The following is an 18,020-nucleotide window of genomic DNA, read 5'->3' as shown; positions in this document are numbered from 1 at the left end:
CAGGAGACAGAGATTACCAAGACACTGTCCCCAACCTCAAAAAGTTCAGTATGTGGTTCAGACTGACAAACCTCAGAGGAGGGGGGCAGGGGAAAGAGAGGAGATAAACCAAAGAACTTATCTGCATGTATGTGGAGAAACATCTGTAACAAAAATAAATTAATTAATAAAGAAAATATACAATAAATTTTAGATTAAAAAGAAGAAAAAAAAGTTCAGTATAAAGCACACATCATCACAGTGATTAAAGATGGAACAGATTCTAGAGAGGTTTGTGGCAGAAGGTGAAATTGGTAAGTGGAAAGTCAAGTTTGAAATTATGGAAAACTTTACCAGAAGCAAATAAAACATAAGCTCTATATGAAAGTCTGGGAGTTTGCCAGATTATAAAAACTGGGGAAAGCTATTCATGTAAAATGAAATGTTACCTTTGTCTTTGCTGAGACATGACCAGACAAGTAATTCAGTGTGAACAGTATACTAAATTGTTATGAACTGAGGTGGTGTTAGGAGGTGAGGCCTACGGAAAATAATTAGGATTAGATGAATCATGAGGTGAAGAGCCCTCTGAATTCCACTGGTAAACTTGCTTGCTCTCTCTGCTCTTAGCCATGTGAGAATACAATGAGAAGTTGGCAGTTTGTAACCAGATGAGGGCCCTCACTAGACCTCCTACCACGCTGGCCCCCAGATCTCAGACTTCAGCCTTCAGAACTGTAAGAATAAATTTCTGTTGTTTATAAACCACCTAGACTATAGTACTTCATTATAGCTGCCTGAACTGATCAACACAAGGATAAAGGTGAAGCTAAAAAGGAGTCCAGAGGTCAGGGCATAGACTGTTTTGTATGGCAAGATAAGGGGCAAGGAATTCAGCATAGAGGCCAATGTTGTTCAATTCTTTTAAAACAGAGAAATTATTATTTAGACATAATCACACACAGGAGCCCCAATTATAAAACAGAAAAAGGGTCTCTTTATTTCAAGAGAGAACTGGTGAATCTGAAAATGGCCAGGTCAGCTTCTTAACACAAAGATTAAAAACCTTGGCTATAATCAAATCGGTGGAGAGAGCTCACCACAAAGGGTTTAAAGCAGAAGAATAACATGAGCAGATTTCAGATCTTAAAATGATGACTATCACTGTAATATGAAAATAGACTGGGAGAAAATGAGAATCAGTTATGAGAATAAGACCATTTTAGGAAAAGAGTAAGAAATAAAACCCTATATTAAGGCAGGTGGTAGTAAAATTTTTAGAACATCAGGATAAAGAGGAAAGACAAGAAACCACCAAGAGAAAAGGCTGATTACTGCAAAGAAGAAAGAATCAAATAATCAGGATTTTTATCAGCAACACTGGATATAAGAAATTGTAGCAATGTCTTCAACATGCAGACAGTAAACAACTTGGAACCTAGTTACCTATAATAAGTAAAATTTAATCCTAGACAGAATGTGAACTACATAAGATCTCAAGCCATTGCTAAAAGAATGTCTCTATAGGATGTGTCGTAGGAAAACAAAGTGCTACCAAGTAGCTGCAGAAAGCAGTGATTTATGACAAGTTTTAATTGGCAGGTGGTACATAGCAAAAGGATGTATGTTTACCCATGGCATAACTAGAAATGGTTGCTCAGGAACTGTAGAATACTGAAACCCTATCACAGGATATGACACTATGGAACTCACTTAGGTCTTTATTTGAAATACTGATATAAATATGTTGGTCAGATGATTCATAGTGGTAAGTGACATTTACATTGCTTCATTCATAGTTCTTGAATTAAATCACCATCATCCAGTTATTTTCACTACTTTATTTTATTAAATCAGAGTAGGGAAGGATTGAAACCAATGAATGAAAAATGAGGATTTAGGAAAAAAAAAAAACCACTAATGTATCTGACAGTAAGTCCTTTTTTCTAGAAATCTTTACCAAATATGAGAAAAAGAGCACATTTGGGGTCCATTAAAAGTGGATGGTTTCTGTTAATTAAAAGTAGATAGTCCAGCTAGTGTGGCTCAGTGGTTGAGCATCAACCCATGCACTAAGAGGTCGCTGGTTCGATTCCTGGCCAGGACACATGCCCAGGTTGTGGGCCCAATCCCCAGTGGGGGGCATGCAGGAGGCAGCCAAATCAATGTTCTCTCTCATCAATGTTTCTATCTCTCTCTCCCTCTCACCTCCTCTCTCTCTGAAAATCAATAAAGGAAAGAAAAAGTAGATGACTTCAGCATTTTTATATTAGAAGGTTCTGAGACCCAATTCCAATGTGTGTGTGTGTGGTGAGGGGATCCCCACACCAAAAAGCAATTCCGGGACACCAGCTGGATGGTCAACAATTCAATTCAATACTGACACTGTCTAACTCTGTCCTTTTGGTTTTTATGAAAGTTTTATTACATAGGCATGCATGAATAAATCACTGGCCTTTGGAAATGGGCTCAATCTTCAGCTCCTGATGTCAAGGAATGGGACCAAAAGTTCCAACTCAACTAATCATGTGGCTGGTTCTCCCTAGCACCCAAACTTAGGTGATTTCCAAAGGCCACCTCATTAACATAAAAATGACACCTTTGTTCTCTCACCACTTAAGAAATTCCAAGGGTTTTAGGTAGGAATTGAGTAGAAGATCAAATATACATTTACTATAAATCATAATACCACATATATGCTCTAGAAGAGAGAGTATAAGTATTTCTTTGAGGAAAAAAACGAGATCATTAAGAGTCAACGTCCTGAAGAAAGCTCAGGTTAAAGAAGAATACATTGGTCATTATTAAAAATTATAAAGAGTTTTTTTGTTTTGTTTTTTTAAGTAATAAGTAATGCAGGAATTAAGAAAAAACAAACAAGAATCTCTGTCAAAATTTAGCAATTGGGTTCTCCTTTAATGTTTTCAGAGTAAAATTTTCTAAAATAGATTCACAATTTTGTTTAATTTCCTCATACATCTGATATCTTCATAAATCAATCAATATAAACCAAACTGACCACTGAAAGGGACCAAAAGGTTTGCCACCCAAAAACCGTGCCTTTGGGATACTGATTTCAGCTGGTTTTTAAGAAACAGGACACTCAGAGAGAACCTGTGACCCTCCCTTCCTGACTAGGGGATTCACCTCACCTTACTTAACAGAGGAAGCCTCCCACTGTTCTGAGTTGCTTAGCGATAATTTGATTGCTCCTTGTGTTCCTCTCTTCCTCAACTACCTATAAATTGCCTATTTCCTTCAAATCTCAGACAACTGGCCTCTTTCTTTTTGTCCATAAATGGCATATAAACCCACAGGCCCAATGTGTTATAGGTCTCTTATCTTATGACATTCCTGACATGTATATCACTAATAAACTTTGCACATTTTTCTCCTATTAATCTGTCTCTGTTAATTTGACTATTAGCCCAGCTAGAACTCAGAAGGTGGAAGAAAAAGTACTCTTTAGCCTTCACACCTCTAATTCTCACACAGAATGGATTGATAACTGTACAATCTTGCTTTGCTTTATATTCTTTTATTTCTCAATTGACCCCTGGCAATCTATTTATTCATTAATCTACATCCATTAATTCCTTCAAGACAAAGCTTAAAATGCTTCTCTCCTCCTCTTGCCTGGCAGGTGAAGCTCAGTGGATTGAGCATCCTCCCATGGACTGAGAGGTCCTGGTTCAATTCCTGGTCAGGGCAGTACCCGGGTTTCAGGCTCAATCCCCAGTAGGGGGTGTGCAGGAGGCAGCCAATCAATTTCTCTTTCACATCGATGTTTCTACCTCTCTCTCTTCCTTCCCCTCGCTCTAAAACCTCAATAAAAACATATTTTTAAAAAATGCTTCTCTCCCCATAATCATTCCCTAACTATTGAAATTATGACCTTTGTTCTTCTCCATCTCTATAATTCCCCAGTAATCAACCTCTAATCTTCATCCTCTCTCTTTCATCTATTTCTCTTGGGCTTCTTCTTAGCCCCATCAATATTTAGCCACAAATAAAGATAACTAAATCACTAACAAATAAATAAAAAGAAATAATTACATAATCCACTTGCTTATTCCTGCTTTTTTGTCATAAAGCTCTCAAAAATATATATATAAACTTCTTTCTCTTCTCCCTTACCAGCCATGGAATGACCCCTTTGCTTATGGGGTTTTCTCCAAGTGGACAATAAATTCAAAGTGCAGGCACTTTTATCTCTATTTCTTTATATAAATCCAGAGAGGACACTGCAATGCTTCAAGTGCAGGAAACATAAATGAAATATGTGTTAACTAAGATATTAAGAAAAGGTGCAAAATTTGATAAAGAAATAAATGTAGAGCAGGTTCAAAATATAATGCAACTCTCCCACCATTTAGCTTACCCATCCTCTAGTCTAGGCAAAGAGAGTTAGTTACTCTACACACTGCCACATAGACTGCTTTGGAAACTTACACATTTGTGTTGTGTTTCCAAACATTCTAGAGAGCTTCAAAAAAAAGAAAGAAAGAAAGAAAAATGAATCAATTAACAAGCCTTTATTCTCATCTGCAGAGGAAGACCATTTCCTAGTATGTTATTTAGGTTCATTAACATTCATATTGCATTTTGCAAACACAAAGAATTATAATCTCCGTGCGAAGGAAAAGTGCATCTAATTCTAACTATGCATTCTCCCACAAATTAGATGTTTCAGGGTCTTAAAGGCTGATTAAGTTGAACCAGGTAACAAATAAAGTGAGTAAAGGATTTTCTGTGGGTCAGAGAAAAGAAAATCTTTATCACACATAATAATACATAAAGACATGATAAGCAATAAATAATCAGTTTGACCAAAATTTTATAATCATGGAATACAATGAGAATGCAATGGTCCACATCAGGCCCTAGAATTATAAAATATTCTTCTATCCAGTATATGTACCTTCTTTTTCTTCTTCCACTTATTTTTATAATCCTCACCCGAGGATATTTTTTTACATTTTATCTTCAGACAGAGTAGGAGGGAGAGAGAGAGAAAAACATCTTTGTGAGAGAGACACATCGACTGGTTATCACCTGCACGACCCCAACCGGGGCAGGGGACGAACCACAACCGAGGTACATGCTGTTGGCCACAATCGAACCCGGGACTCTGGTCCACAGACCGATGCTCTAACCACTGAGCCCAACTGCCCAGGGCTCTTCTTCCATTTAAAGAAGGGTGTTTAGAAGAATAAATTAAAAAATGACAAACCTACTAAACCTCTGTTAATATAAATAACAGAAAAGGAATATAAAATGTATTAACAGAAAAGGACAGAAAAAGTAGACAAGAGACCAGAAATTCCAATTAATTTCTGCAAGATAGAAAGTGGTTGGAGGCATGAGGAACTATAAAAAGAGAAAAATTACAACCTCATATAGTGAAGGAAGCCCTGAAGGGAGCTGGTCAGTTTGCCTCGCACAAGGCCTCGCTGACTAGCATCTGGAGGCTCCTGGTTCAGTGGAAGAAGGTAAGAAGAAGTGTTCCAATAGGTGATTATAGGCTCTGGAGCGGAGCCTTTCCCTACCCTGTAGAGACAAACATATATCCCTCCAAAACACCAGCTCCCACCCCTCAAGCAGGATATCATAGTTTCATTCTCTGAAAACCACTGAACTAAGAAGGCCGCCAACCGAGAGACAATGAGCACAGCAGATGGCAGAGATGAATCACATTGAAAACAGGAGGATTAAGTATTTTACTGAAAGGTGGGACGCTCATCCATGTTTCCTGCCCTTATCCATGGATGCCACTAGCTAAATATGAAGCCCTTCACTCACACCCCTTCTGCCCACACCTTGTAGGAAACCGAAAGATCCATCTCTGGGAAAAATAAATGATCCCAGAGATAAATCTTCTCTTACTACTGTCAATCTAAAGGCGGGCTCACTTTCTGACTAACACACTGAAGATCACCAGGAACAAAGCCCTGTCCCCGTGCACAGAATGTTCAATTTCTTTTTCTACCTCATTCTAAAATATGGTTGTATAACCATGGATACCAGGCATTTGCAGAAAGCCTGCAACATGAAAGACAGAGACTAAAAGTAACACAGAAAATAAAATCTGAACAAAATAGAGTAGAGGGTAGAAGAATATGATAAAACATCTCGAATTAATATTCTCTTAAAGACATAAGATATCTTGGGAGTTTGGCAAGGATAATCTATGAAAAAGGGAAAGAACAAAAAGCATTTCATTAGAAAATTTAAAAATATTATTACTAAAATAAAAGCAGTTAGAAGATACAGTAAATTCTCAAAGTGAAAAAGAAAGAAAAAAAGTGATGGGTAACAAGCAAAAAAAGATAGACTATCTAGGAAATCAATATCAAATATTAGAAATTATTGAAACAGTTAACAAACAATGTAGAGAGAAGAAAACAGGCAAAAAAAGAAAAAAATATTCCAGAAATGAAGAATAGAGTGCTTGTAAGATTAGTCGTCTTTTTTTCAAACAGAAGCATATACTATTTATGGAGTGTCTACCACATATTTAATCTTCACCACACTCATCTACTCTTTTTTAATGTGTTTTTTATTCATTTTTGTTACATATGTTTCCCCTTTTTCCCCATTGAAACCCTCCTCCCGACCCGATCCCACTGCCCACCCCCACAGCATTGTTGTCTATGTCCATGGTTATACATACATGCACAAAAGTTCTGTGGTTTATCTCTTCCCTCTCCCCACCTCCCTCTTCTGAGGAATGTCAGTCTGTACCCTACTTCTAAGTCTCTGGGTCTATTTTGTTCGTCAGTTCGTTTTGTTCGTTATATCCCACAAATAAGTGAGATCAAGTGATATTTGTCTTTTTCTGATCAGCTTGTTTTGTTTAGGATAATATTCTCCAGGTCCCTCCATGTCATCTCAAAGGATAAGAAATCTTTCTTACAGCTGCATAGTGATCCATTGTACATATATACAACAGCTTTTTTATCCACTCATCTATTGATGGACACTTGGGCTGTTTCCACATCTCAGCAATTGTAAATAGTGCTTCTATGAACATAGGGGTACATATATTTTTTTCTGATTGGAGTTTCAGGCTTCTTAGGATATATTCCTAGAAATGGAATCACTGGGTCAAATGACAGTTCAATTTTTTTTTATTTTTTGATGTAACACCATATTGTTTTCCATAGTGGCTGCACCAGTCTGCATTCCCACCAGCAGTGTACTAGAGTCCCCTTTTCTCCACACCCTGGCCAACACTTCTTGTTTGATGATTTGCTGATGGCAGCTATTCTGGCAGGTGTGAGGTGATACCTTGTAGTTCTTTTAGTTTGTATCTCTGACTTCCAGTCAAGATGGTAGCGTAGGTAAACACAGTATCACCTCCTCCCACAACCACATCAAAATTACAACTAAACTACAGAACAACAATCATTCAGAACTGCCTGAAATCAAGCTGAATAGAAGTCCAAAATTAAAGAACTGCAAAATTAAAGCAGCCGCATCGAGACTGGTAGGAGGGGCAGGGGCTCGGACAGCTGATCCCACACCCACGTGTGGCAGATAAATATCAGGAGGACACCTCAGCTGGGAAGGTCCTCCCTGAGGAGTGAGGGGTCACTGTCCCACACCAGGTGCCCTGCTGAGGGTTCCAGTGCCAGGAGAGAATCCCCATCACTTCTGGTCAGAAAAACCAGCAGGAACTGAGTCTGAGGGAGGCGGAGGCTGAGGGAGTCTGAGGATTCTGGAGCCCCAGGCAGCTCCTCTTAAAGGGCCCACACATGGACTTATTCTTACTTGCTCCTACTGAGCTCCAGCACTGGGGAGGCAGCTTGAAAGCCACTAGAGATAAATGGGGCAGAACTGAGTTGTTCGGCCTTAGGACAAGGGCTGGAGAGGTGGTTTTCTCCCAACAGACCTGCTGGCAGAGGCCACTGTTCCTTTGGTGAGCCCCTTCCCCAGGAGGCCAGCAGACTGGTGCCATGCCTGGGACTCCAGTAACATAGCTCACACTGTGTGCCCTGCCCTGGTGATTCCCTGAGGCCCTGCCATACCCAACTTTTGGGCCCACTCAAGCTGTTCCCAGTTGCTTTACCATAGGATTGGCCTGTCTTGGATCCTCCTTCAGAGTTTCCTAAAATCTCTCAAACAAGCAGCATCTGGTCTCCACAAGCCCCATACCTCTCGTTAAATGGCCCCAGGCCTGGCACTAACAGCAGTCAGCCTTGGTTCACAACTTGGGTTTTCCTAAGCACCTCCAAGACCAGCACAAGAAGTAGCCATCGGCAGATCACCCTAGCTTATGCCTGGTGGCACCGTGTAGAACACAGGCAGTGGCTGACCTTGCTCCAGAGCCAGCACACCCCGTGGACAGCTTCAGACCACACTGAAGCACCACAAGGGACACACTCAATGAGTGGACTCAGTGGGTACCAGAGCCCTGCTGAAGTAAGTCTTGCTCTGTGTGGTAGGCCCTGCACAGCTGATCTTCCAAGGTAGTCAGAGGCCAGTGACTAGTGGGCACAGCTAGTCCTTGCAGCTGTGCAGCCTGAGTAAATCCCTCCCATTGAAGTGCCAATAGCAATCAAGACTCAATTACAACCGAAGGATATACAGTCCACACTAGGGGTGCATCTCGAGGGCCTAGCTGGGATGACCAGGCAGGCTGTGCCACTGGATCTTATAAGACACCTACAATACAGTAGGCCACCCTACGAAGCCTAGAAGACATAGAAACTCTACCTAATACATAAAAAACACAGGGAAGCAGCCAAAATGAAGAGACAAAAAAAAATGTCCCAAATGAAAGAAAAGAGCAAAACTTTAGGAAAATAACTAAATAAAATGGAGATAAGCAATCCATCAGATGCAGAGTTCAAAACACTGGTTATAAAGATGCTCAAGGAACTTAAGGAAAACTCCAAGGAATTTAGTGAGAACATCAACAACATAAAAAAGGACCAGCCACAAATAGAGGATGCACTACCTGAAATAAAGAATAATTTACAGCCCTGGCCAGTTTGGCTCAGCGGTGAGAGCGTCGGCCTGCGGCCCACAGAGACCCAAGTTCGGTTCCCACTAAGGGCATGTACCTCGGTTGCAGTTTGTCCCCGGCCCTGGTTGGTCGTGCAGGTGGCAGTCACTCGATGTGTCCCTTTCACGTCGATGTTTCTCTCTCTCTCTCTTCCTCTCTCTCCCTCCCACTCTGTCTGAACAAAAAAAAAAAAAAAAAAAATGGAGGAGTGTCCTCGGGTGAGGATTTAAAAAAAAAAAAAAACAGAATAATTTACAGAAAATCAATAGTAGAGTAAGTAAAGCCGAGAAGCATTGATTTGGAATATAAGGAAGCAAAAAACACCCAATCAGATCGAAAAAAAAAAAGAATCCAAAAACCGAGGATAGTGTAAGGAACCTCTGGGACAACTTCAAGCATGCCAACATTTGCATCATGAGGGTGCCAGGAAAAGAGAGAAAGCAAGAAACTGAAAACCTATTTGAAACAATAATGACAGAAAACTTCCCTAACTTGGTGAAGAAAACAGACATACAAGTCCAGGAAGCACAGAAATTCCCAAACAAGATGAACCCAAAGAGGCCCACACCAAGACACATCAGCACCAAAATGCAAAAGGTTCAAGACAAAGAGAGAATCTTAAAAGCAGCAAGAGAAAAGTAGTTAGTTACTTACAAGGGAGTTCCCATAAGGCTGTCAGCTGATTTCTCAAACGAAACTTTACAGGCCAGAAAGGAGTGGCAAGAGATATTCAAGGTGATGAAAAGAAATGATCTAAAATCAAGATTACGCTATCCATCATTTAGAATCGATGGACATATAAACAGTTTCCCAGACAAGAAAAAACTAAAAAACTTCATCACCACCAACAACAATTATATGAAATGCTGAAGGGTCTTCTTGAATGAGAAGAACAACAAAAAAATATGAACAGTAAACAAAAAATTAATACATATCTATCAACAATTGAATCTACAAACAAAAGGAGTGGGCAGAACAGACAAACTCATAGATACAGAGATCTTTTTGATGGTAACAACTGGGACAGGGGTTTTGGGTATGGGCAAAAAATGTGAAGGGATAAAAAAGTAGACATTGGTTGTTAAATGGAAGACTTCAAAGGGAAGGGGGATTGAGGGGTGGGAAGAAATAAATCAAAGAACTTATATAAATACATGCATAACTAATGGACACAGACAATAGTGTGGGAAGGCAGGAGGTGGGCAGGGGCCCAGAGGAGGGGGTTAATAAGGAAAAAAGGGAGCACATCTGCAATACATTCAACAATAAAGATAAGTTAAAAATTAATAATAACCCTGGCCGGTTTGGCTCAGCAGTTACAGCATTGGTCTGCAGTCCAGAGAGACCCGGGTTCGGTTCCTGCTAAGGGTGCATACCTCGGTTGCGGTTTGTCCCCAGCCCTGGTTGGTAGTGCGGGTGGCAACCACTCAATGTGTCCCTTTCATGTAGATGTTTCTCTCTCTCTCTCTTTCTTTCTCTCCCTCCCACTCTATCTGAACAAAAAATAGAAAAATGTCCTCAAGTGAGGATTAAAAAAAAATTAATAATAATAATTTGCATCTCTCTAAAGATTAGTGACATTGAGCTTTTTATCATATGTCTCTTGGCCATTTGTATGTCCTGTTTGGAGAGGAGTCTCTTTAGGTCTATTTTTAAATTGGGTGTTTTTCTTCCTTTTGTTGAGTTGTATGAGTATTCTATATATTTTGGAAATTAACCCCTTATCTGATGTATCGGTGACAATTATGGTTTCTCATATAGTGGGTTCCCTTTCCATTTTGATGGTTGTTTCTTTCGTTGTGCAGAAGCTTTTTTGTTTAATGTACTCCCATGTATTCAATTCTGCTGGGTGTGATGCCTGAAATTTTGTTGCCAACATTTCTTCTAGGATGTTTATGGATCCATGAATCACATTTAAGTCTTTTATCCATTTTGAGTTTATGCTTGTGTATGGTATAAGTTGGTGGTCTAGTTTCATATTTTTACATGTAGCTGTCCAATTTTCCCAAAACCATTTCTTGAAGAGGCTGTTTTTACTCCCATTGTATGCTCTTGCCACCTTGGTCAAATATTAATTGAGCATAATGTCTAGGGTCTATTTCCAGGCTTTCTGTTCAGTTCCATTGATCTATATGCCTGTTCTTGTGCCAGTACCAGGCTGTTTTGATTACAGTGGGTTTCTAGTATAATCTGATATCTGGTATTGTGATACCACCTCCGTTCTTCTTTTTCAAGATTGCTGTGGTTATTCAAGGTAATTTTTTGTTCCATATAAATTTTGGGGTATTTGTTCTAGTTCTATGAAATACAACACTGGTATTTTGATGGGGATTACATTGAAACTATAGATTGCTTTGGGTAATATGGACATTTTAATGATGTTAATTCTTCCAATCCATGAACAAGGTATATGCTTCCATTTTTCTATATCTTCCTCAATTTCTTTATTCAATGTCCTGTAGTGGTCTGCGAAAAGGTCCTATACTTCTTTGGTTAAGTTTATTCCTAGAAATCTTAATTTGTTTGCCACAATGGTAAATGGGATTATTTTTTAGTTTCTCTTTCTGTGTGTTCACCACAGGATATAAGAATGCCGTCGAGTCCTGGCCTGTTCGGCTCAATGGTAGAGCTACGGCCAATGAACCAATGAGTCGTGGGTTCGGTTCCAGGTTCAATTCTGTACTTCGGTTGTGGTTTGTCCCCGGCCCTGGTATGGATTGTGCAGGGGGCAACCAGTAGATGTGTCCCTCTCACATCAATGTTTCTCTCTCTCTCACTTTCTATCCCTCCCACTCTATCTGAGGATAAATAGAAAAATATCCTCAAGTGAAGATTAAAAAAAAAATGCGGTTGATTTCTTGAGGTTAATTTTGTATCCTACTACCTTGCCAAATTAATTTATTAAGTCTAGTAGATTTGTGATGCAGTTTTTAGGGTTTTCTATGTACAATATCATATCTTCTGCAAATAATGACGGGTTTAACTTCCTCCTTTCCAATTTGGATCCGTTTTATTCTTTCTTCATGTCTAATTGCTGTGGCTAAGACTTCCAGTATTATGTTAAATAAGAATGGTGAAAGTGGGCATCCCTGTCTTGTTCCTGTTCCTGAGTGAAGTGTTTTTAGTTCTTGTCAATTGAGTATGATGTTGGCTGTAGGATTTTCATATATGGCCTTTCTTTTATCAAAATATGATCCCTCCACCCTGGCCAGTTTGGCTCAGCAGTTACAGCAGAGACCCAGGTTCGGTTCCCGCTAAGGGCATATACCTTGGTGGCACTTTGTCCCCGGTCCTGGTTGGGTCGTGCGGGAGGCAGCCACTCAATGTGTCCCTTTCACATCAATGCTTTTCTCTCTCTTTCATTCTCTCTCTCCCTCCCACTGTATCTGAACAAAAAAAAAATGGAAAAATGTTCTCTGATGAGTATATATATATATAAAATCCCTCCATTCCCACACTGCTGAGTGTTTTTATCAGAAATGGGTTCTGGATTTTGTCAAATGCTTTTTCAGCATCTACTGATAATATCATAAGGTTTTTATCTTTTATTTTGTTTATGTGCTGTATCACATTTATTGATTTGATAATATTGTACCATCCTTGCATCCTTGGGATGAATCCCACTTGGTCATGATGAATAATTTTTTTTGATGTATTGCTGAACCTGATCTGCTAATATTTTGTTAAGGATTTTGGCATCAGTGTTCATCAGGGCTACTACTGGCCTGTAGTTTTCTTTCTTTGTAGTGTCTTTATCTGGTTTTGGAATTAGAATTATGCTGGCCTCATAAAATGAGTTTGGAGGTCTTCCGTCTTCTTGGATTTTTTGGAATTCCTCTTTTTCTGACTCCCATTTTCTCTTCTTTTATCTTTCTAATTAATACTATTATGTTTAAAGAAGACAGTTTAGGTTATACAAACAAACTTTGTTTAACACCTGATGAACTGGACGGTTTTAAAATGGGGCAGAAGGCATCAACTTTGTAGGATAAAGAATAAAGAACAAGGAAGAGAAAAATAGAAAATATCTGATTGGCTGGGGTCACATAGTCAACTTTGTTTGAGGTAAGACGGTCCAGAGCTACCATAACAAAATAGCATACACTCGGTGGTTTAAACAATAGAATTTTATTTTTTCACTGTTCTGGAGGCTGGAAATCTGACATCAGCTAGCATGGTTGGGTTCTGGTAAGATCTCTTTTCTTGGCTTGTAGAAGGCTGCATATTATATTACAGTTTAGTACAAGGATCACACATCAACGACAGCATACGCTCAATAACTGTCAAATTTCTATGAAGCAACTTGAGGCTTTTTGCTTTTTTAATATACATTAAGGTGTGTATTTTTAAAGTGAACAAGAAATACCTTTGCATAAATTAGATTGGCTATGCATTCAGAAGAAAAAGTGTTAAATACATGTAAAATATATGCCTCATTATCCTTCAGAAACTTACGTCTTCTATTCTTTCCTTATATCTTTAAAGCCTTGAATGTTTAATTTAACTTATAATATTATTTTATTTTTTAAACATTTTCTGCTTGGTAAACTCACTTAAAAACATAACAAAGAGTCCTGGCATGTGTGGCTCAGTCAGTTGGAGTGTCGTCCCAGGTATCGAAGGGTTGCAGATTCAATTCCTGATGGTCAAAGCACATACCTAGGCTGTGATTCCATCCCCGGTTGGAGTGCATACAGGAGGTGACCTAATGGTCTGCCTCTCTCATATCAATGTCCCTCTCTCTCTTTCTCCCTCCCTCTCTCCCTTCCACTCTCTCTAAAAATCAATGGAAAAAAATATCCTTGGGTGAGTATTAATAAAAAACAAACAAAAATCCTTGGGTGAGGATTAAGAAAACATAAAAATAAAAACACATAAAAAAGAAACGTTCTGATGGCCATACAAGTAGTTAGGTATTATCTTTCAAAGTGTTCAGTTGAAAAGGACCAGGTGTTTTGCAGAGAAAACAGAGCTATTAATTACTTCAATGATGATGAGAGTTCTCTTCTGTTAATGGTTACCAGGTAATTCATAAGAGAAACATCCTTGAGTGAGTTATAAAGGTCAATCCCTTGTGGACTGAAATAAATTGTCAAGTTCAATTTAAAACAAGAATTTTAATCACAAGGATAATCTACCTATAGACAACTTCAGATTTAAAGGCCAAAACCTCAAGTTAGTAGTTTTTATACAGAATTTAACCCCTACTCCAAAGAAAATATCATGCATCATTTCCCATAAATGAAAAATATCACCATATTAACATTATAATAGCATCTAAATGTTTCATCAACATGTGAAACAGCTAAACACTACAAATAATATTTTGGGCCTAAATTTCCTGTTAATTATCTTCACCAACATTTTTAGAGCATAATAATGAAGAAAGATTACACCATAGTTCACTTCATACTTGTTTAACATTTATTTTCCATTGAACAGATTTTTAAATCCAGGAGAAAATTTAAAAGCCACATTTAGTTATTATCGCATTATTTCATTCTTATAGTAAAATACATTTTTGAAAGAAAGCATAGTACATAGCATAGTATAGAAAGCATGCTAGTCTTTTGGGGCTGCTATAACAAAATGCCACAAACTGGGTGCTTATGAGCACAGAAATTGATTTATCACAGTTCTGGGGGATAGAGACTGGGGTTCCAGCAATGATTAGGTGAGGTCCTTCTGCGTCACAGACTTATCTTCATACAGATCTCTCTGAAGCTCTTGTGTAAGGCACTAAAAACCCACTCATGAGGGCTTCATTCATAGGGCCTAATCACCTCCTCAAGCCCCAGCTACTGGTACCATCACATCAGGCATTAGGATTTCAACATAAAAATGGGGGTAGGGGGAACACACAACATTCAGACCACAGCAGAAAGTATAAAAATTTGCAATCAGATGGGAGAGGCAAAAACCTACCATTATTCCCAATATATATCAATAATCATTCATTCCTAGAAAGTATTATTCCCCTTGTATAAAAACAACATACCAAAATTAATTCACTCACTATTTAATGCAAAAAGTAGTACCGATGTCAGAGCTTATGTTGTAATTTGAAGAAGGGAGAAAAGCATTCTCAGCACTTTAAAAAATTAGTAAGTTTATTTCTTTAAAAAACAAACAAACAGGCTCTCCCAAAAACAAACAAACAAACAAACAAATAAACAAAAATGACCATAAGACCTAACATGACAGTGAGATCAGTGGAACTATACTAGTTGCTTTGCCACAGAATCAGATGTCATAAACCATTGAGAAATCAGACTACTTGGTTTACTACTGAAAAGACTGGACCTAAAAATGCTCTGTAATGTAATAAACATTTCTTGTGTGCCTACTCTGTGCCAGGCACAGCACTAAGAACTGAGGATATGCAGTAGTGATAAGCAAACAAAACAGCAAAGGCCCATGCTCTTGTGGAGCTTATACTGACTTGGAAAAGGGATTATTTATATTAAATTTAAATCCCTCTTATTTTATACTGCAGCTATTTTTTCTCCTTTTCACTACAGATTAAAAAGAACCTTGGCTGCCATCCCATGTTAAAATGTCTCTTTATTCTAGACAATATGCTCTTCTGGTAACTATATTATGTGTGGCAATATTTTAGTAATTTTCAGATACACTAATAATTTCATTATTTATAAAATCAAATCAAAGCAAAACAAAAATCCCCCACAAAACAAACATGCAATCCATATTGATTTAAAATATACTTTAGTTAATTCTGAGTTAATGTTTTTAAATAAAAAATACCCAATAAAACAATAATTTGGTCACAGGCTTTACCATAATAAATGCCATGGATGCTATTGATTGTCTAAGGAAGGGAAAGAGAAACCAGGGACATGGAAATATTATATAACAAAACCCAGTGGATGTCAAAGGATTTAGATAGCTTGTTATACAGTCAAATGCCTTAAATCTGTAATCCAGACTGTGGGATCCATCATCCTCCAAACTTTCTTTGAGGAGGAAACAAGAGAGGCCTGTGGGCTCTGCAGACTATGAATGAGACACATGGTCAGCTAAAGCCCAGGAGTGTGGGGGATGCTCAGCCTGCCTCTGACAGGCTAATCCAGGGAGCTCGACTTCTAGGTTACTAAGAAATAAGAACTCCTGTGTCAAAGACCAGAAAGGGAAAAAACAGAAAAAGCGTGTCCCAAAGTGCATGTTTCTCCAACACCATATTGCATTCTATATCCTTATGGTTCATCACAAAATTAATTTTATCAAAAATTTTCTTATAGGTAAAAATTATCTCTACACTTGCTGATCTGAAGACAGTTTTCATTTTTCTGTTTTCTAAGCTATGTTTTTGCAATGACTAAATCACTCTTTACATAAAGTTTCCAAAGTTGATGATACAACTAAGTTTGGTAACTTTCCAACCAAACATGCAAAATCTAACACATTCCAATTTGTGAATACCCTCTCTTAAATTTCCTCCATTTGAGCATTTAAACTGTTTCTCCCATAATCAGTTTACATTCTCATATTTAAAATCAAATTTTGCACACCATATTAAAAATAAGTAAATTCAAATAAAAACAGGAGGGGGGAAAAGGTACCTTTAATTTGGATCCATGAGGTACTAGAGATTTATTCTGGTTTGGTGGTATATACAGCTCCCATTTTCCATAATCCAGTTTTTTATATGGGTATGAAAAGGGGTTCCAATCATCTAAAAAATTAAAGGAGAACAGTTAACAATACCATGATCAAACTGACATTTAATGAACTTCAAGCAAAGCATAATATGCTCCCTACTTGTACCAAATCAAATTGCCTTAAAATTATTAAGTATTACAAGGTGTTAATAAAAATTCTCTACCAGTCATTTATAATATTGATACCTTAACATTAAGGATTGTAACATTTTCCATTGTACCTTCAACTCCAATACTTCTATTAATAAATAGAAAATAAAAGAAAACAGTAGGTACTTTTTTAAGAAACACCATCAACAAACAGAAATAATATGAAAAAAAATTGAAATGCATTCTAGGCAATTAGGTAAAATATATATCATGGTAGAAAACATGATGAAAAAAATTCAATTACATTTACCCAAATTCACAAGCATGTGACAGAACTGAGTTAAAATCTAAAGAAATGCCTGAAGCAAGAAAGATAGAAAGTTACAAACTATAGGGGGCAAAGGAAAGGTAGGCTGAAGGTCCTGGAAGAAAGCCAAAATGAGCAACAACAGATTCATGCACACATAGAAACTTATATAATAGAGGTGGCATAAAAATCGGTGAATAAAGGACACACTGTTAATCAAGTGTGCTGGTTATCTTTATGAGGATAAACAAATGAGTTTCTATTTAACAATATACCAAATAATCACTGTAACAGATTAATGTTAAATATGATAAGGCAAAACTGTAAAATACTTAGAAGAAAATATAGGAAAATATAGTTGTAATCTTGGAGTTATAGTGCTCTTTAAACAAGATTTTAAAAACACTAGGGTAAAGCCTGATGAATTTGACCACTATAATTATAAACTTATCTTGATAGATATGGATGAACAGACAGACAGAATGACAAGATAAGCTACCAACTGGGAATGCATTTGTAATAAATATACCAAGAGAGAGAATCCAAAAAATATTAAGAACATCTATAAGTCAATGCGAAAAAGAAAATAAAACAACTGAAAAATGAGCAAAGATATCCAGAGGACACATGAGTAGCCAATAAACTTATGTAATGATGCTCAATCTTACTAGTAATTAAGAGAATACAAATTACAACAATGAGATGTCAGTCCCTACCCACTGGATTAGTACAACTTAACAGTTCTAAAATATCAAGTAATCAGCAAGGATATAAAAAAACATTGCAGCTGACGATATAAATGGATAAAACAACTTGGCATCATGTAACAAAGTTGAAGATATGTTAATTCTATGGCACAACAAATCCTACTCTTAGGTAATAACCTAGAGGGATTCTCACAAATGTGTACAAGAAAGCTTTCACAAATGTTCGCTGAAGAATTTTTGCAATAGCA

The 18,020-nt window shown here is 37.7% G+C and overlaps 1 protein-coding gene across 2 annotated transcripts in view; it reads right to left on the bottom strand.

The window, feature by feature from the left end:
* Positions 1-18,020, bottom strand: part of GBE1 (1,4-alpha-glucan branching enzyme 1) — a 360,857-nt gene that overhangs the window by 210,170 nt on the left and 132,667 nt on the right. For both annotated transcript variants that reach the window (XM_036243257.1, XM_036243255.1), the window contains exon 3: positions 16,570-16,682. In XM_036243257.1, the coding sequence (XP_036099150.1) occupies positions 16,570-16,682 (113 nt within the window). The remainder of the gene's footprint in view (positions 1-16,569; positions 16,683-18,020) is intronic.

The sequence above is a fragment of the Molossus molossus genome, unplaced genomic scaffold, assembly GCF_014108415.1.
Source record: "Molossus molossus isolate mMolMol1 unplaced genomic scaffold, mMolMol1.p scaffold_m16_p_5, whole genome shotgun sequence".
Taxonomy (NCBI): Eukaryota; Metazoa; Chordata; class Mammalia; order Chiroptera; family Molossidae; genus Molossus; species Molossus molossus.
The sequence above is the reverse complement of the archived record's forward strand: the minus strand, read 5'-3'. Positions and strand labels throughout refer to the sequence as shown.